This window comes from Camelina sativa, chromosome 18, assembly GCF_000633955.1.
Source record: "Camelina sativa cultivar DH55 chromosome 18, Cs, whole genome shotgun sequence".
Classification (NCBI taxonomy): domain Eukaryota; kingdom Viridiplantae; phylum Streptophyta; class Magnoliopsida; order Brassicales; family Brassicaceae; genus Camelina; species Camelina sativa.
The window spans coordinates 14,402,262-14,426,436 of record NC_025702.1 but is presented as its reverse complement, the minus strand read 5'-3'; the positions used below and the strand labels follow the sequence as shown (position 1 = coordinate 14,426,436).

The window sequence follows — 24,175 nt, the reverse complement described above, 5'->3', positions numbered from 1 at the left end:
CCTATTTTATAGAGATTCGTGGTGGGCAAGTCTCTTCCTCTGTATTACACCAATTAGGGTTTTGTTACCTTTTCTTTGCTAATCCTCTGTTTCTCGCTAAAGAACATTTATTAATGTCTCTGCTTGTGAACCAGCCCTCGAGCCTCTGCTTTCGGAGACCTGTGTTGGTGAGATCCTCTCCTCTTCCCTCTAATAATGGCTTCTCAAGTTCCTTGCTGCATACCCCTCCTTGTTTCATCTTGAGCGTTGATCCTTGTGGAGCAGGACCTCGGAAAGAGGGAAAAATCGTGATTATGAATTTTAATGGACGTGACTGCACTACTTTGGATAAGAAGGTGCCTGTGGAGTTGTTGTATGATGAAATTGTAACGATCGGGTCATCCCATGGTTGGATAGCTACTTTGAAGGACGATGGCATATTGCGCCTCCAAGATGATCTAAACCCGGTTGCATCGGATTCAGACCCTAAACGCATCCCCCTGCCTCCTATGGTAACGCTTCCTCATTGCCAAACTCAAATTGTCACCAACGTGTCAATGTATTCATCTTCTCCAGAGGATGAGGACTGTGTTGTGGCTGTCAAGTTTTTGGGTCCTCAGCTCAGCTTTTGCAGACCGGCTCAACTTAACTCCAAGTGGATCAATGTCAGAATCGGAAACCCATGTTTCTTCTCCTCTCGTGTCATGTATTCCAAGAAAGACGATATGTTTCGCATTCCCGGATCTGGAGGCCACCTCATTGGATCATGGGATCTCCGTACAGATAAGCTCCCCAATCCCAAGTTGCAGAGTTTGAGATTTCAAAACCTTCCCAAACTGACAAAGGCCAAAGGGAAGCTTCTGGATTCGTGCTGCAAGAGTAAACTCTTGGTTGAGTCACCAGCTGGTGAAACTTTCTTGGTTAAATGGTACAAGAATTCTTGTGGCAAGATCATCAATGGTAATGCGAAAATGAAACAAAAGCTTTGATGGTGTTCAAGCTAGACGAAGAAGGAAACGCTGTTTACACTAAAGACATTGGAGATCTCTGCTAGCTCTTTTCCCGGCATGTGCCCTAACAAAGTCACACTCTATGATGGTGACGAAGTCGGTGATGTCTATCTGGGTGATTCCGCCATCGTTACTGATGTGATACCTACATGCAGAAACAATTACCTTATTCCACCCCAAGAACTAGATTAGTATTGTAGTTTGGAACTGAGTCCTTTATTTTCTTCGCGGCCACTTACAATGGTCATTGGTCAATGTATTTTTTTTTTTTTTTCATCTAGGAAGGGTTTCCTTACTTAGTTCCATTTTAGTCTCTCTGCAAACGATACTAATATATATTAATATTAACATCATGGTTTTGAATTGAGTCTGCTTTTCGGTAACAGGTTTTTTTCCTACTGTAGTTAAAGACTGCAATTAAATGGGAATCCAATAAAAACAATCAGGGAGAAACCTGGAAAGGCAACAATAGAGATTTCATAACTGATGCAAGATCGATCATAAGAAGCCACATTGTAAGTAGACACTAGAATTTGTGTATTCCAAATCAGTGCTATATTACTCATATTACATATTAGATTCCTCTGCAACACATTCTTCTAGCTCACTCTTACTTCTGCTAAGCTTCAAATGAAGATCTCCAGCCACAGATTCAATTTCAGCCTCCTTTGCCTCAACTTCCCTGTGCTCCGTCTTCACATTCTGCTTTAAGAGATTCCACTAACTCTTGCAAAGACTTCTCTTGTTCCACAAGTTTCTGTTGCAGTCTGATGCAGCATATAATGGGCTTTACGTGACTGTTTACGGATTTGGATCCATTAGATTTGTTAGCTTATTTTAATTGTTAATTATTTATTTTAGAAAGGATTAGGATTAGAATATTTAGTGTTTATATCTTTCCCTAGTCTTAGATGTGAGTTTATCCATAAAGGGCATGTTATAAAAAGGATCAAACCCTCACATGTATGGAAGAATCGATTATTGAATAAAATAGTTTTAAGAAAGCTTTGTCAAAAGCCTAAAGCTTTTGTTTAGATAACTGTCCTGCCGAATTTGAAAATTTGATGGCCGCCTGTAGTTCCTAATCATTGTTGCCATTTAGCTGAAAAGTACTCAATTAAAGTGACCTGCACTAAACATCAGCTAAAATAAAGGACACGCACACTAACAGCTTGATAATACAATAGAAACTTACAAGTTCACAAATCCATAGTCATTAGCTCGTCCAGTATAATAAAATAATTCATTCGATTGTTGTCTTCTGTCTGTATTAGAATAGATGATTTTTTGAGTCTTTCACCTAAATAAAAAAAAATATTTAATGTTTAGTAATAAATACATTATTATTCAAAATAACATATTTTCATAATTATTAACTAATAGTAATTCATCAAAGTTCTAAATTCTCAATCAATTATTCTTGAAATTTGTAATTTTTAGTATTAATTGATAAAAATATAGAGAAAATCATCTATTGATACAAGAAAAAATTCTAAAAAACCATGTATTATGATACATAGGGAATAGTATTTTAACTCTCGCATCTATTTTAACATAGCATTTTTGGAATACATTTTTGTGTCATCACTTTTAGTCTACTTCGGGTCGGACTTTTTACTAAAATTATAACCGATTCAATTAATCGGATCCTATTTAAGATTGCCGAATATTTTGGGCTGAATATTTTAGTTATAGCAACCAATTAATGCTCATTGTATCTTAGGAAATATCTAATTTGAATTTTATAAAATTTCTGTAAATATAATCACATCCTCTTAATCATATCCCTATAATTTAAAATGAATACATCTTAGCAAATAACTAATTTGCATTTAATAAATCATTACGTAATTGGTAAGATCTTATTAGCTTTAAATGTACACTATTAATCCAATAATATCAATTGAGAATCAAAATAAGAATATATCATATCATTCATACCTATATCGTAACTAACCAAATCGTACAATATATATTTTCAACTTGCGAATCAAGAGTTTCTACAAAACCCTGCCTACAACCATTAACAATATATATATAGATGCATTTCACTATTGATTACAAGCACCACTACACCATTACTTAAAGAACTGTATTAAGCCTGGGCAAATAAACCGAACCCGAGGAACCGACCCAAACCCGACCCAAAAATACCCGAACCCGACCCAAACCAATTTTGTCTAAATAACCAATAGGTTTTCGTTTTCAAATAACCACACGTATCGGGTGTTACCCAAACCGAACCCCAGGAACCGAAGATACTTGTTTATACCCGAGAACAATTATACACGATATCACACTATCACATATGATTTGATTTCATAAAACTGTTTGCCTTAATCTCCCTCTTCGAATCCTTGTGAATTGTTTTGCGAGACATGATATGCTCAGTTTTATTTGTTTAAGATTTCATGGTATGCTCAGCTTCATTTGGTTTAAGATTTAGTTCATTGTTTCTTATTGAATTTGTTAGATTATACAACTGTTTGTACAGTTATATTTCAGGTTTTTCGGGTTTTGTGGGTACATTTCAGGTTTTAGTGGGTACTTTGGATATGTTCGAGTAGGTACTATCCATAACCGAATATATATTGGATACATTACAGGTTTCTTAAAGTCAATACCCAAATAACCTGAACCCGATAGGAATCGAACCTGAACCCGACCCAAATTATATGAACACTTGTTCGGATCCAATATTAGTAAACCCGAAAAACCCGAACCCGAATTACCCAAACTTGAACCCGACCCGAACACCCAAATGCCTAGGCCTAAACTGTGTAAACAGAAGAAGAAAAGGAGAAGAAATATTTGTCTGTGAAAAAAAGAAAAAGAGAAAAGAAAGAAGGATTATAGCCTATTTTATGTAGTTAAGGCATGAGTGCTTAGTGGGTTTGTTTTGTGTTTTTGTATTATTATCTTATTTCATATATTATAGATTTGTAATCATAGATTAGAATTAATTAACTTACAAATTATATCCATATTTTTCATATTAACTACAAAATATTATACTTATTAACACTTTTTTATTTTTGAACAAGTAATTTTATTTGAAAAAGTTTCCAAAAAAAAATATTTTTAATTTGTATATACATTTTAAAAAAGATACACTAACCTACCATATGTTATTCTACAACACAAAACAAATCTATAAAATTATATATTATCCAATAAAAAGTTTTTAATAATCAAAATTTAAGTTATAAACTATGTAAAACATAAGAAACAATAATATTATTTTGTGTTGTGACATGGGTCCAAGCAATATATAAATTAAAACTTCAAATATTATAAACATTCAAACTTATAAAAAGTATAAAATACTACCGGACAAAATAATCATATATTAGGACGGATTTGGATCGACATTCATATAAATTAAAATAATTATAATACAACATGGGTAAATCATATATATATATATAATTGTAACATTTATATTAATTAATACTCAAAAAAACTTGATCTACTTATAATATATACAAAAGTTTTTTTTTAAAAACCACGGGATAAAACCTAGTATAGTACTATTTATTAAACACTGAGAGGGGAAAAATGTTAATTACTAATTTGAAAAACCAAACTTCATATATTATTTAGATCTATGTTTTGTTTTAAAAATCAAAGAGTATTAGTGGAGGTTTTTTTTTACTACAATTAAAAATGAAAGCGAAAGGATGGAGAAAAGAAAAGATGCAATAAGAAATTTTGCAAAAGAAAATTTCAATTACTCTACAAATATTCTAAAAAAAATCTTTCAGAATTTCCAATTTGTAGTACAAAGAAAAAATATTAAACTATACAAAAGTTGATATGAAATTTATATTTACAGAGTTTTTTTCAAGGCAATCTCTTTCATTTTCATATCGACGTAAATAAATAAAAAAGGTGTACAAAAAATAAATAATTACTTGGAAATGAGAAACTTGGTGGGCAAGCCAGTTCCTCTGTTTTATATGAACATCTCAGTATCTCACAAAGACACCAAACTAGGTTTTTTTCTTTCTCGCAGCCTTTATTTCGGTAAGAACAACTTATAGTCTTATTCATGTCGATGTCTCTCCTTCTCAACCAGTCCTCGAAGCTACTATGCTTCCGGAGGAAACGACCTGTACTGGTGAGATCCTCTCCTCTTCTCTCCGGTAGCTTCTCACCTACGTCGCTGCAAACCCCTCCTTGTAATGTCATCGACGCTGATCCTTGTTTTGACGGAGCGGATCTAGGAAAACTCGTCATTTCCAATGCGAATGAAGTTTGCTTCACTGATTTGGAAAAGAAGGTGCCAATGGAGTTGGTGGATAATCCAATGGCAGTGATCGGGTCATCCCATGGCTGGATAGCTACGTTGAGGGAAGATGGAATACTGCGTCTCCAAGACGATCTAAACCCACATGCATCGTATACAGATCCTAAACGCATTCCCCTGCCTCCTCTTGTGACTCTGCCTCATTGCCAAACTCAGATCGTCACCAATGTGTCAATGTCCTCATCTTCTCCCGAGGATGAGGACTGTGTTGTGGCTGTCAAGTTCTTGGGACCTCAGCTAAGCCTTTGCAGACCCGCTCAAAGTAACTCCGAGTGGATCAACATCAGAATCGCAAACCCTTGCTTCTTCTCCTCCCGTGTCATGTTTTCGGAGAGACATGGTAAGTTTAGCATACTCGGAGCTGGAGGCCATATCATTGCATCATGGGATCTCCACACACACAAACAAAATCCCAAGTTTAAGAGGTTACGTTTCAGAAACCTTCCCAAGCTGACGAAGACCAAACGGGAGCTTATGGATTCGTGCTACAAAAGCGAGCACTTGGTGGAGTCAAGAACCACCGGTGAGACTTTCTTGGTCAAGTGGTACAGGAAGGCCGTATGGAGAGGTATGTCGAAATTGATAACAAAAGCTTTCATGGTGTTCAGGCTAGATGACAAAGGAAATGCTGTATACACTCAAGATATCGGAGATCTCTGCATTTTCCTCTCAAAGTCTGAACCTTTCTGTGTCTCTCTTAGCTCCTTTCCCGGCATGGCATACCCTAACCAAGTTGATTACCTGGATGTAGGCGAATCCGGATTTTTCGATCTAGCCGATAACTCCATCGTTGGTGGTAATGATAGCGTCGGGACTGGTCTCTATGTTCCACCTCAAAATATAGACAATTAGTTTGAAAATTTGAGTTTCAGACGTCAAAAGTCTGTCTTTGTTTTTTAAATCTTGAAACATCAAATCTATTTTTTGATGTACTCGATTTGAGATTGATCTGTTTTATTATATATTCCATGTGAAATTGATATGCCTATCCTCTTGGAGAAGTTACATCCCTTTTAAGTTGATGTTCTAATATTTATATATGTCGTAGCTCACTAATGTCTCTGTGTGCCTTTAGAAAATCGTGAGTGATCATACTGGGAAACAATGTGCTTATTGGTGGTGGTGATTTTGTAAGTAAAGAGCATTAGGAATCTCAAGGATGGTATATATTATTAGTGTAGGTGACAAAGAGTTTGTGGTGAATAAAGTCAGAGAAGATGGAATGGTAGAGAAGTTGAGATGGAATTGTGGGTACTGGAGGAGTTTTGATATGCGTTTCCGGAGCTATAGCTGATGAGGAGGCAACATATTGTCTGTTGATATGTTTGATGGATTTGAATACCAACGTGAGTGGAAGCAGAGTAGTAAGTAACCAATGCGGAGAGGGAGTAGCCCAGAGTATAATTAAAGAGTGCTGCTGCTACTAGTGTCACTGTGACATGGTACAAAAGAGCATGCATGACACCATTCGTTAAGGTTAGGCAGCAGCAGCATAGAAAGTCATGGAATTAGAGCCAAGAGATTCAAGCTCATAAAGAATTGGCCGATATGGAGCAGTAAGTCCAGTTTGGATGGGAGGTATCTTGCTAGTCCTGGTCAGGATTGTGTTTTATTCATATTTGGAATCTTTGTTCTATATATATGATGATCATCATTCATCACAGTCACAGACTCGAAAGGTTACGACATTTCTTTAGACCGGTTAATCCAATTTATAGATAGATATAACTTGATGGGCAAGTCCCTTCCTCTGTTTTAATGTAAACATCACGACTAAACTAATTAAGGGGTTTTATTTTTCTTCTTTCTCATAGTGTTCAACAGTAACCACCTCTGGTCTAACAACACGATCAACGCTACATCCTCCTATTTGTTTTTTCTGTAGGAGTTTTTTGTTCCTCTTTTTGTGCCTTTTCCAAATTCCACCTATCCTACACGTGTTAGACTTCAAGCCTGGGATTTTGACTAGAGAAGTAAATTATTATGAGCAAGTATATAATTACTACAAACTAATTAAAAAGAGATCTTAACTTTTAGGACATTTGGTTTGATTTTGAGAAATATGAAAACAAAACACCTCTTTCGTTAATAGAGAGATTAGAGAAGCACCGCTATCCATTGTATCATTTCCTCCGGTTCATATTCTTGGATTATTTTGTAAAATATCCGAAATCAAATATTGAACACGATGTAAATAACACACGATGCAGATAAATATATAAACGGTTAATTAAACACCAATGTAGTTAAAGTTAAACAGAAATATCCATAGATCCATTAAACACGATGCAAAAAACACACACGATGCAAATAACACACGATGCAGATAATATCCATAGATCCAATAAACAAAAGATGACAAAGCAAAACACCTAAAACTTAATCGTAATCAAAAGATAAACTTTCTCAAAAGTTACCAGCTTTTCGTCTAATTCTTCTTCACCACCTCTGTCTTCACCACCGTCTTCCTCTTCACCGGAAAACCCACCTTCTTCCCCTTCTTTATCATCATCTTCTTCTTGCTCCCAAATCTGTTCTTTTTCTCCCAAATCTGTTCTTTGCCAAAGAACTTCCCCCACACATATGTCACAAAGGCTCCTTTACTCATGCCCACAATCTCTCTTGATGTTTTCCCATCTTCATAAAGAGGAACCCTTTTGGCCTTCCAGTTATCATAAATGAGTATGTCTTTGTCCATCTTGTGCTTCAAGACCTCGTTGTGGATTTGCTTTTGCAATGTACGAAGCTCTGCCTTTTCTCTCGCCTCCGACCGGTCGTTTCTGCTACATTTGATTGGGAGGAAAGGTGAAGAGGAGGATGTGAGTGGAAGAAGAGAGGAAGAAGGGAACAAGGGTTTAGTGATGAAGGAAGAAGAAAAGTGTAAAACTTGCATCTTCACAAAAGAGAGAGAAGAGATGCAAGGCTTAGGGAGAAAGGTTGAAGCTTGCATCTTCACAAAAGAGGGAGAAAAGAGAAAGGGTTTGGTGATGAAAAAGCTTGAACTTTTCATTTTCTAAGATCTAAGGAGAAAATGTTTGAGAGAAAAGGTTTGGTTTTTATAGAAAAGAGAGTACTTACTTAAACCAATAAGAAGTACATCAGTATTTCTTGTATTGTTATACTTTCGTCTTTTTATTATGCTCTTATAACTTTTAGTTGTTGTTGTGGTACTCGATCACAACTATCAAAGAACTTGATTGGATATAGTTTTTTTTTTAATTCCCTAATACACATTGTAAAACATTTTACAATGACGATTCATAAAAACATGAAAACTGAATTTGGATTCAGATCAAAATTCTTCCATCACTAAAGTTTGTGGTTATTGATCAAAGTCATATAGATTGAACCCTACTATAGATACACTTGCCTACTTAGTGCATATTCATTCTTAACGACAAACCCAAATTCCAAAAATAGTCCGAATTTAGACTTAATCCTCTACGTCAATTCGCATGCATGCCCATGTGTGGATCTACTTATTCTATTGTATAAAGAATAAGACTTTAATGTTCACAAGTGGCATATTAACATTTGCTTTCTACTGGAAACACGCAAGGCAAGTCCACAAGTTCACCTATTTTGATTATACAACATTTTTGGTCGTATTGTCTATGTATAAATGTTTTCTTGGATGAGACCATTTTGGCTTATATGACAATAAATTTTGGCCTTATTAAAAAGAAAAAAGTGTGTCTAAATTTTAAAAATTTAGTAAGTTCATGGGGGAAAGTGTAAATATCAAAAAAAAAACACTAGTTATAAAAAAACATTTGAGTGTGTGCCGTTGTAGGTCATAACTGAATTTAACTGTTTGATAAATGATTGTGGTTGATAAATAAACAAAGAAAATCTTAGGTTAATATTTAAAACTAAAGTAAAATGTTTGCAAATTTTGAAGACGGTGGTGATGTTACCGAAAACAAACTTTCAAGACTATGAGGTGAAAGACTCAAAGGTAGAAAGTGTAAATATCAGAAAGTGTATAAAACTGTACAAGTCCGCTGCTCTTGGCTTGTTGTGCACCGAGGGATATCTGAATCTGATTATTATGTTGTGTGGACCATTCACAAATGTTTTTGTAAGAAAGGAAAATATCTACGTGGATTTAGTTTTTGTTATTGTTGTAAACAAGATAACAATACAAAAAGAGAAGAAGCATATGAGAGAGAGAGAGGAAAAGAAATTAAAATGTGAATCTCATCATGACATTGGGATTGTGTTCCTCTCTCTTTGAGGTTTCTTACAGAGTAGACACAGGCGGCGTGGCTGCATCTGCCTCTCTGTCTCTCTCTCTAGTCTGGTCGACTGTACCAACATTTACATTTATTTATTTATTATTTCAATTTACTTTTAAAAGCTAGCGTTCCAATTTCAAAAGAAAAAGTACAAATTAAAGGGGGAGAGACATATAACGCTAGATCAATCCGGGAAAAGAATTTTAAATGTTAATCATATGCATATCATAACATAATAATGATATCCTCACATAATCAATACATTGACGTGTATAAACACAATGTGATCATACAAATGTAACCTGATAATCATGTAATATTCAAAAAAAAAAAAGATGATTTAGTTATTAGATTGGTATATTTATTGTTGGAAATCAAAATAAAAGCTTTACAATTGGGCAACACAATCAAATAAAGTTAAGTTTAATGCTTCTTGTTGTGATCATATTTTTCTTTTGGTTTGTGTTCGTTCGTACAAGAAGTTGCAGAGGGGTTCAGCTCAGTTCACGCTTCCCCATTTGTTGTAAGGGAGTATAGTAACATAACTCTGACTTCTTTTGTCTGCTTATGAAAACAAAAGTGTATGGACTTTACAATATGACACGTGGAATGTTGATCAAAATTTACCTTCACAAGAAAAGTTAATTGAAGGACTTGTTTCTATTTCTACGTTTTGTCGCCAAAGAAACGATTAACAACAGCTGTCAAAAAAAAAAAAAAAACGATTAACAACAATAAACATATCCTCACATAACAGTGCACATGGGACATGAATGAACTAAATGGGATCATGTATGAAAATGTAACACATAAATCTATACTCAAAATATCGCCACATCCATCATCTACCTACGGACTATTGTAAAAGTCTAATATACTCGAAATATCGCTCGCATTGTGCTCAATTAAATCGAGTTTGATCAAAATTATTTGTATATTCTTTTATTTAATTTCTTCATTAAACATATTTCTTTTAATAACGACTTCTCCAAAACAAAACAAAACAAAACAAAAAAAAAAACAAAAATTAGAAAGCTTTTCATATGAACAAACAATTTTTATATGATTCAATATCCCAAAATTGAACCAAACCAAATTTTGAACTGACCGAACCAAACCAAATCGAGAAAATTGGTCCCCGTCAAAAGAGTTGAGGTGACTTTCAAAGTACTAGTCTACGAGTGGAGTTCTTGCTTGATCATTTGACATTTGCTCTCTCACTAGACCGACCACGAACACCATCAGCGCCTCTTTTTTCTCCATTTTATTTCTCTGTTCATTGGCTTTAGAACCGGAGGAAAAGAGCATAATTTTAAGCTCAGTGTATAAATTATTCATATATTGTCATAAAGTTGAAGCTTATGCAAAGGGGAAAAAAAAAAACAGCCTAGCATCCACAATCACAACAAAGCGACGAAATGAAACAACCACCTAAATAGCTTTGATCCAAATTTACAGCAGCAAACCAGTTTCTCACGTTAGACCAAAGCTGCAACTGCTTCTGATCTTAAACCACAAACCTTCTTTTAGCAAAAAAGAGCACACAACTTTCTTTGATTGTTCACAACAGCAAAAAGTTCAATTCTTGAAAAAAGAAGAAATCATCAAAAAGGTTTCTCTCCAGGGAGATATGAAGGAGAACCCCATTCCACTTGATTCTTCTTTCTGTTAAAGATTCCACTTAGATTCGGCAATAGCACTTTCTTTGATACCACTGAAGTTTTTGTCTTCTCCAGTTTTTTATGGACAGGTTTCTGTTTGGGAGCTTTGTAATGTTGTTGCGGTGATGATTCAGTGGCCATCTTCATCTCAGCTTCTGCTAGAATCCTTGTCGCCGCTTCCTCTGCTTTCTTCTGATCTCTTTCGCGCCATCTCCTGAGTTCTCCTTCAACAGCTTTCTTAGCAGCATCCGCCATAGCTGCTTTCTTCAACGCTTCTTCTGTTGCAGTCTTGAGCTTCTTAATCTCTTCTTGTGTTGTCTCTAACTTCTTCAGTGTCTCGTTTTCGCTCGCTTTCACTGCTTCCACCTGAGCCAATGCAGCAGCCACTTTCAATTCCGCTAACTTATCGCATACCTCACCCCTCTTGCTCAGTGACTTAAACTCCTCTTGAGACAGTGTGATGCTCTGAGATCCAGATTCAGATGAAGTCGAATTACGTGCAGCGTTGGTCTTTTCAGAAATTGACTGTATCTGTTCAAGCGCCTTTGCCTCCGCAGCTTTCGCTTCTTCGGCTTCATCTAAAGCGACCCTTAGATGCAGCTCTGATTCTTCAAGCGCCAGATGTGCAGTCTCCGCTTCCTTCATCAACTCATCAGCTTTGTTTCTCATTTCCTCAGCTTCTCGTCGAGCAGTTTCGGTCTCCGAAGATATCTGATTGATGGTTAACATCATATCTTCCAAAGCAGCGTTTGCTTTAGATTCCTCTGCAACACATTCTTCTAGATCACTCTTACTTCTGCTAAGCTTCATATGAAGATCTCCAGCCACAGATTCAATTTCAGCCTCCTTTGCTTCAACTTCACTATGCTCCATCTTCACATTCTTCAGTTCTGCTTTAAGAGATTCCACTAACTCTTGCAAAGACTTCTCTTCTTCCACAAGTTTCTCAAGTAAACCCTTAGCTTCATTCAACTCCAAACTCACACCATTAACGGAATCCATATCAGATGCTTTTGCAGTCTCCATTTGCTTCTGCAGCTCATCGATCTCGTTATATGTCTCCGTCAACTGCACTTCAAGCTTTTTCGCAAATTCAGGGTCAAACTCGTTCTTCAAAGCGAGTGATTTCTTGGCAGATTCTTCCATGCCAGCTTTATACGAGTGCTGCTGAATCTCCTTCTCTGCAAATATCTCAGATTGTTCTTTCCGGGCTTGAGAACACGCAAGCTTCGTCTGTTCAACTGATTCATTAACAGCTGCGATTTCCTTTTTTAGCAACTCAATCTTCTCAGAATGAACTTTAGTCACTTCCTTAGCTTCCTCTACTTTACTTAAAGCAACAGTCTTTGTTTCCAAAATCTCATTTGAAACCTGACGGATTTTTCTCAGCTCTTGCTTCGCGCTTTCAAGCTCCTTACATACCGCTTCATACTGTTCCATATCCCTAATCCGAGCATCACTACTACCAGAAACAGAAACATTTTCTTCGATATTACTCTTAGCAGCTTCAGTGGCTTTATTTGCAGAATCTCTCGACTCATTAACCGCTTCAAGCTTACGAGTAAGTTCATCAACAGTTCTTTTAGCCCAATCAAGCTCACTCAACGCTTGCTCTCTGATTGTTTCAGCATTCTTAAGCTGTTCCTTCAACTTCTTCAACTCTTTCTGAGCCAAGTGAAGCTCTGTTTGCTTCACCAAAACTTTCTGCAAACCACAAACACAGTTCAGATTTAAAAAAAAAAAACCTCTTAAACACAAAATTGCTAACGAATCAAATCAAATCAAAATTACCTCAGCAGACTGAGGATTAGGTTTCCGAATGGCTGGTCTCTCTTTCTCAGCAGAGAAAGCAGCTTCACCGAAAAGGTTAACCGCATCTTTAACAGATTGAAAAGGAGCACTTGTGTCAATCTCTCCAACCTCCACAACGGGAGAAGAATCAGAAGAGTCTCTACGTCCCTTCTTAGCAACCATTTCGCATTTTCTTTCTTGATAGTCTAAAGAAATCAAGATTCACTACCTGATACAGAGAGACAGAGTTCAAACATCATTTGGTTTCCAATTAGTACTGATTCCATTAATAGAAGATTAAGCAAATTAAGCAATTTTTAACAGTAAACACACACACACAAACGGAATAAAACAAAAACCCTAAGAGCAGGTTATTAAGGGAGAGATTAACCTAACTAAGACCAAAGATAGTACTTTTTTTTTTAATTTGATCTGCTTAAAACACAATCATCAAGATTTGGGACAGATTCTATAAATCAAAGAGACTAATTTAGGATAAAGAAGGTTCTCTCCCACCGACGGAGTAATCGTCAAAACAAGCGATGTGGTGACCAAAAAAAATTTCGATTTCGTACCTGATCTTTCCGGTTTGAAATTTATCGTTTTTTCAGAGCCGAAAACGAAAACCCAGAAACGTGAAACGGAAAACGCGCCAAGAAAAATCAAGGAAATAATCTTAAAGGAGCGATTTTTATTTTTCTCAGGGAGAGAAAAGACGATCGGAGAAAAAAGGAAAGATGTCTCCGGTGTCGACGGCGATGAATATAAATCGGAAAAGGGGGAAAAAAGAAAAGATTGGAGCTTTGAAAGAGACGAAGAAGTTTTGAAATTTCTTCTGTAAATCAGAGAAAAGAGCAAAGTCAGTGGCGAGGAGAGAGAGAGAAAGAAAGAGACAGAGAGGAGAGAGAGGGACATAGAAGGGGAAGTGTATTTGGTTGACAAATGTCAGGTTTTTATTGGTCACCGGTAAACCTAATTGTTTGGTTTATTTTTTTATTTTATTTTTTTGATAGCAACTATTTATTTGGACGGTGGGTAAATCATCTTTTTACCTTTTTTTGATATGCCATTTACTAAACAACCATACAACAAATTCGATACTATGATTCGATATCAAGTTAAAAGTGAGAAATTAAGTTAAATTCAGAAGACAAAAAAAAACAAAAACTGTAGAGATTGATTTGATATTATGGGCAAATAATAAAACTATTTGGCACGTGAACGAGCCGACATGTAATGTAAGTCTAAAAAGGATAGACCTGATTATTCATTTTGTTTATGTATAGCTTGACTAGTCAAATATTGAAATGGGCCAAGGTCTCCAAGGATAATCATTTTGATAATGATTTGTGATTGTACTTCGTGTGTATTATATATATATCACATTTAATACGAAATATAGAGAAATGATCTCATCTTTCTCTCCTTTGTTGCAATTTTACATGCGAACGAAGCGAGCATTACTCTCTTTCTATATCAATCTTTTACTACATTTTACGTAAATAGGATAATAATTACGATTGGGATAATCCATTCATATATCTCTAAAGTTTCTATTCGAATAACTAATCAAAGAGCAATATGTTCATTCATAAGTTAAATTAGCATTGTTAAAATTGATAAATGATCACAGAAGTTAAACTTATTCATGGAAAAGAAAAAAATATTGATAAACAACCAACTTTTGTTTAAAAAAGTAGGTGAAAATAGTTAAACAAAGATTATACTAATATTGATCTTTTCTGAGCCGTACGCACGACTTTTTTTTTTTATGTCGTTTTAAGATACTCTTAATGGCGATGAAAGAAGCTGAACCCTCCTAGTTGTTCAACAAATGCTTCTATTTCATCTCCTTCTTCAAGCCCAATCTGCAATTGTTTTCGTTTATCAACTTGATTGATACATTATTGGAGTAATTCTTAAGGTAAACTAACAATAATGAATACCTCATTGGGAGTTTGATTGAGTTTGATTCTAGTTCCATCGAAGAGGAATCTAAAATTTGATAGTTGTCTTCCAACTTTGTCGGAATATGGTTGCATCATCTTACGGACCTCAACGTCCCTCTTAATCCGGAAGTACACACATACGTCATCCTGTTTTATACAACAATACAACAATTTTAACATGGTAATATTAATATATACGCATCTTAACTCATCTTAGTTTAAAGGGAGGTACTTAAATAATGATCAATCAACCATATATCGCAAGATTTATTCAAATACCTGACTTTTGATCTTGACGGTGATATGAGACGACGGAACCAACGGTTTCTTGTCAGACGCCGACATTTTTCACTTTCTCTTTGTGACTTTTGGATTGTTTATGAACTGGTTAAAGGTACACGCCATACGGAATAAATATATACACACAGATGCAGACACAGAAATAATTGAAGATATAGATACCAAACTAGAATAAAACCTTTTAGTTTTCTGTTCCCGTTTACTAGTAATTTTTTTTTTTTTTTTCTTCTTTTCCTGTGGCCCGTGGGAATTGAGTATCATCAATAATTGATAGTTAAGACTTTTAAGATCATCACAAACTTTTATGGCACCTTTCTGATTTTTGCTCACTTTGACCGAAAGAAAGAACTAAAATCAAAATTTTCTCAAATTAGTAATGTACCTTCTTCATACAAAACGTTCACGTTATTTGTTTGTGTACAACAATATATAAGACTTTGGCTATAATCCAGTATGGAGCTATAAGCCCGTAAGGATTTCCAACTTCAATGTGCCATGTTTGTGTTTTGTATGCGATTGTGTAAATGCAATTATGATTTATCAAGTTCTCGTTTGTTTTCATTTTTTTAATTAAATTATATAAAATCTTTTTATGATTTTTGATTTCCATTATCTATTTAATTTTTGTTGACTTTGTTCCAATTTTTCTTCATGTATGATATGTTTTCTCTTTTAGTTTGACTAGTTTATTACGTTCTTATATGTTTTCACTTTTAGTCAAATACTAAATATCTTTAATACGTAGATGTATCTAAATGTAATAATGTAAATTTTAATTTTGATTTACTAGTCTAAGAGGAAATACAGAAAAAGAGCACAACTTTTATATCTAGTATCTGACTAAAATTTTATTTATCAGCAACTATATTTTTGGACGGTTAGTAAATAACTTTTAAACCTTCTTTTTACTTTTTGTGTAGCATAATTAGTCACAAAGACTAGGTAGGAGATTGATATGGGCAAATAAAATTACATGTATGGCTAAAAAGATAGACCTGATTATTCATTTTGCTATGTATAGCTCGACTATTCAAAATGGGCTAAGGCTTCCTCCAAGGATGAACATATATATTGACAATGATTTGTAATTTTGTACTTCTAATATATCTATATATCACATTTAATACGAAAAATAGAAAAATATCCATCTCTCTCCTTTGTTGTAGTTTTCCATGCGAATGAACATTACCTCTTTGATTGTTACATATTATTTATTTTTATTTTTTGAAAAGGTACATTGTTACATCTTTCGTGACAATAATGAAACTTCATTTAAATAACTCTAGATATCAACAAGCATGTTCATGCATCCATAACCTTAATTAGCGTTGTTGTGACATTGATAAATAACCTTAATTAACATTGATAAATAACCTTAATTAACATTGATAAATAACCAGCTTTTGTATTGAAATATTGGTGAAAACATAATGAAACAAGATTATTATTATGAGTCGTAGTAATGACTTTTTAAGTCGTTACGATAGGATGACTATGGCTGAACCCTGCCGTTTGTTCAACTAATGCGTCGATTTCATCTCCGTCTTCAAGCTCTAGCTGCAATCATTTTCTTTTCTCAATTTTGATCCGTATATAATTGGAGAAATTCTTAAGAAATACACACAAAAAAAGAACCTCGTTGGGAGTTTGATTGGGTTTGATCCTAATTCCATCGAAGTGGAACCTAAAACATGACATTTGCTGTCCAACTTTGGCGGAATATGCATGCATCATTGTACGGAGCTCAACGTCCCTCTTGATCCGGAAGTAAACACATATGTCATCCTGTTTTGTTATATTTACAGCAATTTTAATTAACATGTTAATATACGCATAACGCATCTTAACATTTTAGAGCGGTTAATTTTCGCAAATCACAAATCAAACATAAATCATGATTTATTCGAGTACCTGACTTTTGATCTTGATGGATATATGAGACGACGGAACCAATGGTTTCTTGTCAGACGCCGACATTTTCACTTTCTCTTGTGAATGTTGGATTGTTATGAACTGATAGAATTGTTAACATGCAATATATAAAAAATATACAAACACAAACAATGTAAGCAGTAAGTGAAGAATTTTGACTCCATGCATGACTCATATAAATCTTTTAGTTTTCTGTTCACGTTTATTTTGTTTACCGTGGGAATTGAGTATCATCAACCGTTGATAGTTACGATCATCACAAACTTTTATGCACCTTTTCTGATTTTTGATATCTTTGAATGAAAAAAAAAAAACTAAAAATCAAAATTTATTTCAAAAGCGATTGGAAACATGAACGGTCTCTAGTAAAATTAAGGACTATAGCTATAATCCTCCTGTATGGGCTTAGTAAAAGCCAATACAAATTTCCAACTTTAATGTGCCATTATTTGTATTTTGTATTCTATTTATTGTGTAAAAGCAATTTGATTTATCAAGTTCTTTTTTGTTTTCATTTTTAAATGTTTTTTATGACTTTTACTTTCCATCATCTATTTAATTATTGTTGACTTTGTTTTAATTTCTGTTCTTCATGTATGATACGATTCAGTTTTAGTTCGACACTTTGACTTGTTTATTACGTCGTTTCTTATATGTTTTCACTTTTAGTCAAATTATTTTCTACGTACATGTAAAGTAAATGTAATAATGTAACTTCTTTTTTTTGATTTACTAAGAGGAAAAACAAAAAAGGAGCCCAACATGATAATATACTTAAATTCAAGGAAAAAGACAACATTAAATCAAAACCAAAAAGACACCATTACATATAGACACAGTAACTGTGTTGTTTTTTTCTTCTTCTTTTTTTTTTTGTTTTCTGGTTTTCCAATAAGTGGCAACACGATTTTACAGCATTTTTATAAAAACAAACAACTTCAAAGAAGAAGGAATCATAATCGTGATACTAAAGGTGGGAAAGGAGCTCCAAATCATCTTAGGAACCTTTTTTTTTTGTGTGTGTAGGTAATTTCAAGAAAGACAATAAAACATAAAAGAACATTGCTTTAGATGTGTAAGCAGTGTGACTTTTTTTATGGGCAGCAACGCAAATCCATCTTTGTGTCTGTCAAGAGTCTACAGCTGGAGATTGCATGCAGCAGAGCCATTTTTTCTGAAACCAAAGAAATATCCCATTTTGTGTGACAAATGTGTATCAAGATTTCAAGTTAAGGAGATAAAGATGACGAAACAGAAGAAGAAAACTTACAGGCTGAGGTTTACTAGGATCTCCTCCTCCAGACTTAACATGACCTTCACTGGATTTACCAGGTGAACCGGGTTTGCCACCAGTCTTTTTCTCATCCCTAGCTTTGTTGAATATCACTGTGAAACCTTCTGCTGATGCTGGATCATTCACATCCCATTCACCAAATTTCGGCTAGGGACGACCTTTGTCCTGTTGTTCGTTCATATATAAAAACCAAATGGTCAAACCAAAAAAAAAACATCAAGAAACAAGTTCAACTCAGAGTCAAAACGTAACCTAACCATTCGTGCCAATTAGATGAAATGATTGTCTAAAATGAGTCTAAACTCTAAACCCCTGAAAGGAATTAACCTTTCCTCTTTGTAAGCAAAGCAAGTCTTAGGTGGCAGGGAGCAAACCAAATAAGAGAAGATGCTTAAGATAAACCAAAAAAAGTATCAACCAAGTAAATACGAATGAAGACTTGACTCTTTCTCAAGTATCAAAGATAATGGTTTGTACAATTTGCCCAAACTAATCATGTTTCCATTTTTTAGCAAACAATACACACCACAAGTCAAAAAGATTACCAAAACCAAACCAGAAGCAAATTTCAAAAGTTCCTATCAACTTTTATTATCCAATAAAATTAGGTGAGAAAAAAGTGATAAACCAAAGTTTGAAACTACAAGTGGATTTCAATATTGTCTCTAAATAAGCAAACAAATCCACAAGGGCAAAAAAGATCTCTTGCTTGTCCATAAACAATGCCACACAACATCCATACCTCTTTCACTATCAAATGAATCAAAGAAACAATCTCGGAACGAAAAAAAAAAAAAGACAAAAACTTCTCTGTATCAATCCTAAATTCATCTCAAATCCAAAAATCAGAAACTCAAAAAATCAAAATCTAAGCTTTAAAATCAATCAAATTCAGAAAAAAAAAAATTAAATAAAACACGAGATCTAGAATAAGAGATTATCAGATTCATCAACAAGACAATATAAGCTAATCAGAATCACGATTTTCACATCTGGATGTTTCTTCAATCCACATATCTAAAGATTCAGAGGAATCAAAAAGAAATAACAAAAAAGCCCTCCAACTAAAATTCTCAAAAACCATACAAATCGAATTCATAACTGTTCTATATACACACACACCAATCATAGGTTTTAAAAAAAATAAGAGGGGAGATTTGAAAAATCGTACCGACATGACGTCTGCAGAAAGGAGAAAGATTTATCCCAAGAAAAATGGAGAAATATTGAAGCTTTAAGAAGAAGAAGAAGAAGAAGAAGAAGCCGCCGAGAAAACCAAAGGAGAAAGGAAAAGGTGAGAGAGAGAAATATATATTTTTGATCGGAGAATAAGAAGAAGAGAGAGAGAATCTGGGGAGAAAGACCAAGACGAAAAGAAAAAAAAAAAGAAAGAAAAATCAAAAGAGAGACTTTTTTTTTTTTCTTTCTTTCTTTCTAAAAATTCTTTTTTGCTTCTTCTTTAATTATATATCTCTCGGTGCGGTGTCTGTAACGGTTTATATAAACGGAGTTAGAAGATCTCAAGTGACGTGTAAATGTCTTTTGGTTTTTCTAAACGGAAAGATGAGCTGGCTAACGACTGTTAATAGAGAGAGAGCATATATGTTGGTTCAGACCGATGCAAAGCAAGTGACTTGCTGGCTCTGTTTTGTCTTTTTCCATTAATTTATTATTTTTCTTTATTTTCAGCTAATAAAAAAAGTTTATTTAATGGATTATAAATTAATAAATCGTACACAGATGGTGTCTATCAATTTTGCTACTTTTTTTTTTTTGGTCAAATGATGAAACTAGTTGTTCATTGTAATTGGAAATTCTAGTCTAATCAAGTGGTCTATTTGTTTAAGAAAAATTATTAGTCATTTTTCTATCAACGATTGTTTCTTTTCTTGACAAAAATTCTTAATCTATATTTCTAAAAATGTGCATCCGTCATCACTCGTCTACCAATTTTCCTCCACTTGCATGTATTAATTTTTATTTTAGTATTACCAATAAACAATATGGATTTGGTAAATTCAATAATTGTTTTGCTGGTTTTGCGACAATTTTGTTTTATAGTAGTATTTCGTTTATTTATATTCCTAATAGGCGTAACCAAATTTTGTATAATAATAATAGTGATCTAAAACATGTTTACATATTTGCTGTAAAATAAAATTTGTTAGCAGACTAACAGACAATCAACACATTTAAACATTAATTTTTTTTATATTTGTGTTAACTTTAGGAGGGGATGCTCACGAGTGGGTACTGCAAAATGGAACAAATCCAGTGATGCAATCTGACGAACTGTTAGATTCTGTCTGCATCAGACACCATCCCAACACAACAACCAGTTTCTCGTTGTTCCGACATATTCATCAAAAAGATTCCTCAAAGATACAGAGAAGACGCTTTTTTTTTTTTTTGCTTCCATGGCTCTGCATCATTTTCTCTGAACCACATTATCTGAATTGGTTTTTGGTGAAAGTCCAGATTGATTACAGGTGAATGAATTCAGCACATGATTTGACAACACAGCTCCAGCTATTAAGAGCTTGTTCTCACCACTCCTGATTTTGTATCTGTAAAGAAAAGAAAAAATGTAAGAAACGAGCAAGCAAACAAACAAATACGAACTTTAATGCAAGTGGAGTTAAGACAGCGGTTTTAAACCCACCTGGAAGATTAAGAGATTCAATTAAAGTCTCCTGATATTTTTTTTTTGAGTTGTATTTGTCAGAGAAAGGAGCCAGTAACGGTCTGTATTGCTTGTCTTGTTCTGTATAACAGTACAAGCTTAAATGCTTAAGCTTCTGGAACTGACTGGCATTCACAGCAAGAACTATTAACGAAACAAGAGAGAACACAATAATCACTATGATGCATAATTTATTGCCAATCGAGGAGAAGAATGGGTAAGATGCATTCTGTGAATCAGACAAAGTGGTTCCTCTAGAGAAGATTACTCTGCACATCTAGCTCTTCACGGCGATATCATCTGGACAAAGTAGGAAACACATTAGATAAGAACAGAACATAAGAGTTTCATGAAAGGTAACAAACATAAGGATTAAGAACAAACCGTGTTATAGAGACGCAGATGCTTGAGAAAAGCAATTAACACTAATTTGCATAGGGAAGTTGATCATATGATTACTGTTACAGCTTGTCCTGATGTTATCTCTTCATGTTACTTTGCAAGGCCTTCAGCTTCTCCATGACCACTGTCAAGGTTTTGCGTGAATCTTGTGAAACGCTCGTGGATGTTATGAATCCTCTAGCAACTAAATCTTTCAGGATGATATCAGTCCCAGATATGCTGGTTTCTTGGGAAAGTATTCCACTGACAAGAGCTTTGTAAGTAGTCGCATTAGCTAAAAATCCATCTTGTTTCATCTCTTCATAGAGTTCAAATGCAGCTGCCATATCACCTTTAGCACAAAGTCCAGAAATTAATACATTGTATGACACGAGATCAAGCTTCAGCCCACAATTGCTCATGACGACTCTCAATTCCAGAGCCTCTGTAACATTACCATTCTTGCAAAACATGTGCATTAGAGTAGTGAAACTAGCAATAGTCGGAACCAACTTCTTTTTCAGCATAGACCGAAGAAGCAGCGTAGATTCTTCGGCCTTACCGCATTTTGCAAGCGCTCTCACCATTGCACTCTCAGCTACATTTGCCGGACAAATCTTACGTTCGATCATCTCATCCTTCAGAACAAACGCAGTCTTGATATCTCCCACTCTACAAAGACCGTTAAGCAGACCAATGTACTTCCGACACTCGGGAGATAGACCTTGCTTCGACATTTCGTGCAAAAACATGCGAGACTCCTGGAATCTGTGGTTCCTGTTGAGGATGCTTATGATGGCTTCACAAGTACTTTTATCAGGGGTGATTCCCAAAAGGTTCATGACATTAACCAGATCAAATGCCCAGTTGATCTCTCCATTGGCACAACACTTGGAGATTAGCATGTTGAACGTATACCTGTCAACTTCAAAACCTCGGCAGATGAATGCTTTCAAAATCTTAAGACCAATCTCCAACATGTTGGATTCACAAATCCCAAGGATAAGAGAATGGCATGTGAGCTGGTCAGGTAAAATGCCACCCAGTATCATGGACCTATATAGCAGAAAGCTTGTTGATACGTCTTTCCTCTTTGAATACCCATGCAAAAGAATATTGTAGGTAGTCAGATTAGGACCCCGACTTTGGTTCCCCATCTCAAAGAGTAGGGCATGTGTCCTCTCTATTCTCCCCATCCTTGAGTAACCATCAATCATTGTATTTGTTGTGACAGCATCAGGGGTAAGGCCAAGTTTATCCATTTGCTCCCGGAAATAAATACCAGCTTTCCATTGGCCCGCCTTGAACATACCATCCACAAAACAGGTATACATCACCTTGTTGGGAAGTAAATTACCTCGAGCCTCAGCGTCCTTAGCAAATAGTATGGCAATAACAGTCTTACCCTTCCTACACAACCCAGAAATAAGACTTGTATATGTATAACTGTCAGGCAGAATGTTTTGCTGTACCATCTCACCAAAAAGTGAGACAGCCTTGTCCAAGTTCCCTGATTTACACATTGCAGTGAGTAGTGTGTTGTACATTACAGTATCAACAGCTGCAGGAACATCACGGAGACTTTTAAGAAACTTCTCTCCCTCTCTCAAATGCCCACCTTTGCATAATCCCTTGAGCAGGCTACCATATGTGAAGAACGTTGGGTGATGACCTACTTTGGTCATCTCATCAAATATAGAGAACGCTTTTAGCCCTTCACCCGAGCTTCCATACCCATTGATAAGACAATCAAAGCTAACTGCGTTAGGAAGAATACCATCACTTGCCATGCAACGCATAAATTCTTCTGCCTCACCCACTTTACCAGCTTTACACAGCGTAGCGATAAGTACATTTATCGTGAACTGGTTTGGGATATGTCCTTCGAAGATCATAGCTTCATAAATTCTTAATGCTTCCTTTAAGCATCCCATCCTACAACAGTTGTATATCAGGGTTGAGTAGATGATACCATTTGGAGTAAGACCAGCTCGGTAAATTCTACATACTATCTCCTTAGCAGTTTTCAACCTCCCCACCTTGCAAAATCCATTTATAAGAGCAGAGTATGTGATGATATCAGGATCAATACCATCTTTGCTCATTTCATTAAGCATAACAACTGCTTCATCCAAAACCCCATTTTTGCATAACCCATCAATCATTCCAGTGTATGTTATTCGCCCAACAGAGACCCCATTTCTCTTCATTCTCATGTAAAAGCCTCTTGCTAGGTCAAACTCTGCATTCTTGCACAACCCATCTAAAAGTACACCATAACTAACTTCAGTAGGTATAAGACCTTTTGCTTCCATCATATAAAACATCTTCAAAGCCTCTTTAAAGTTTCCCTCACTAATGTGTCCATCAATCAAAGCATTGAAAGTAACATGATTCGGGGAAAGTCCAAAGGTTAACATCTCGTTCAAGAGCTGACGAGCAATGAACACCTTACCTTCATTAGAAAAACCATTAATAAGCGTATTGTATGTAACTTCATTGGGGTAAATCGCCCTCTTCCTCATATCCCTCAGCAATAAATAACCTTTGGCACTTCTACTGCTTCTGCACAAATCGTGGATAAGCATATTATATGTACAGACATCAGCGTCGACCCCTTTCGACTTCATGTGATCTAAAAGCTCAGT

General features: G+C 35.2%; 5 protein-coding genes and 2 pseudogenes across 5 annotated transcripts in view; 2 read left to right on the top strand and 5 right to left on the bottom strand.

Moving 5' to 3' along the window:
• LOC104761636 lies at positions 114–1,181 on the top strand (annotated as a pseudogene).
• LOC104763483 lies at positions 5,021–6,150 on the top strand. Its single transcript, XM_010486848.2, has one exon. The coding sequence runs from the start codon at positions 5,041–5,043 to the stop codon at positions 6,148–6,150; it is 1,110 nt and encodes a 369-aa protein (XP_010485150.2). The 5' UTR covers positions 5,021–5,040.
• LOC104761635 (WEB family protein At5g55860) lies at positions 10,878–13,881 on the bottom strand. Its single transcript, XM_010484754.2, has 3 exons — positions 13,564–13,881; positions 12,989–13,217; positions 10,878–12,901 (listed from the first exon to the last, which is right to left on the bottom strand). Exons 2-3 carry the CDS (start codon positions 13,169–13,171, stop codon positions 11,141–11,143), a joined length of 1,944 nt encoding a protein of 647 aa, XP_010483056.1. The 5' UTR covers positions 13,172–13,217; positions 13,564–13,881; the 3' UTR covers positions 10,878–11,140.
• Positions 14,677–15,382, bottom strand: LOC104761634 (putative small ubiquitin-related modifier 8). Its single transcript, XM_010484753.2, has 3 exons — positions 15,217–15,382; positions 14,935–15,084; positions 14,677–14,856 (listed from the first exon to the last, which is right to left on the bottom strand). The coding sequence occupies exons 1-3, from the start codon at positions 15,280–15,282 to the stop codon at positions 14,779–14,781; spliced, it is 294 nt and encodes a 97-aa protein (XP_010483055.1). The 5' UTR covers positions 15,283–15,382; the 3' UTR covers positions 14,677–14,778.
• On the bottom strand, positions 16,708–17,214 carry LOC104763482 (putative small ubiquitin-related modifier 7). Its single transcript, XM_010486847.2, has 3 exons — positions 17,149–17,214; positions 16,873–17,022; positions 16,708–16,794 (listed from the first exon to the last, which is right to left on the bottom strand). Exons 1-3 carry the CDS (start codon positions 17,212–17,214, stop codon positions 16,708–16,710), a joined length of 303 nt encoding a protein of 100 aa, XP_010485149.1.
• Positions 17,922–18,643, bottom strand: LOC104761633 (annotated as a pseudogene).
• LOC104763481 (pentatricopeptide repeat-containing protein At5g55840-like) overlaps positions 20,641–24,175 on the bottom strand; it is a 5,560-nt gene continuing 2,025 nt past the window's right edge. Inside the window, exons 3-5 of the mRNA XM_010486846.2 lie at positions 21,531–24,174; positions 21,126–21,446; positions 20,641–21,030 (exon numbers count right to left, since the gene is read on the bottom strand). Of these exons, the coding sequence (XP_010485148.1) occupies positions 21,626–24,174 (2,549 nt within the window). The 3' untranslated portion in view covers positions 20,641–21,030; positions 21,126–21,446; positions 21,531–21,625. The remainder of the gene's footprint in view (positions 21,031–21,125; positions 21,447–21,530; position 24,175) is intronic.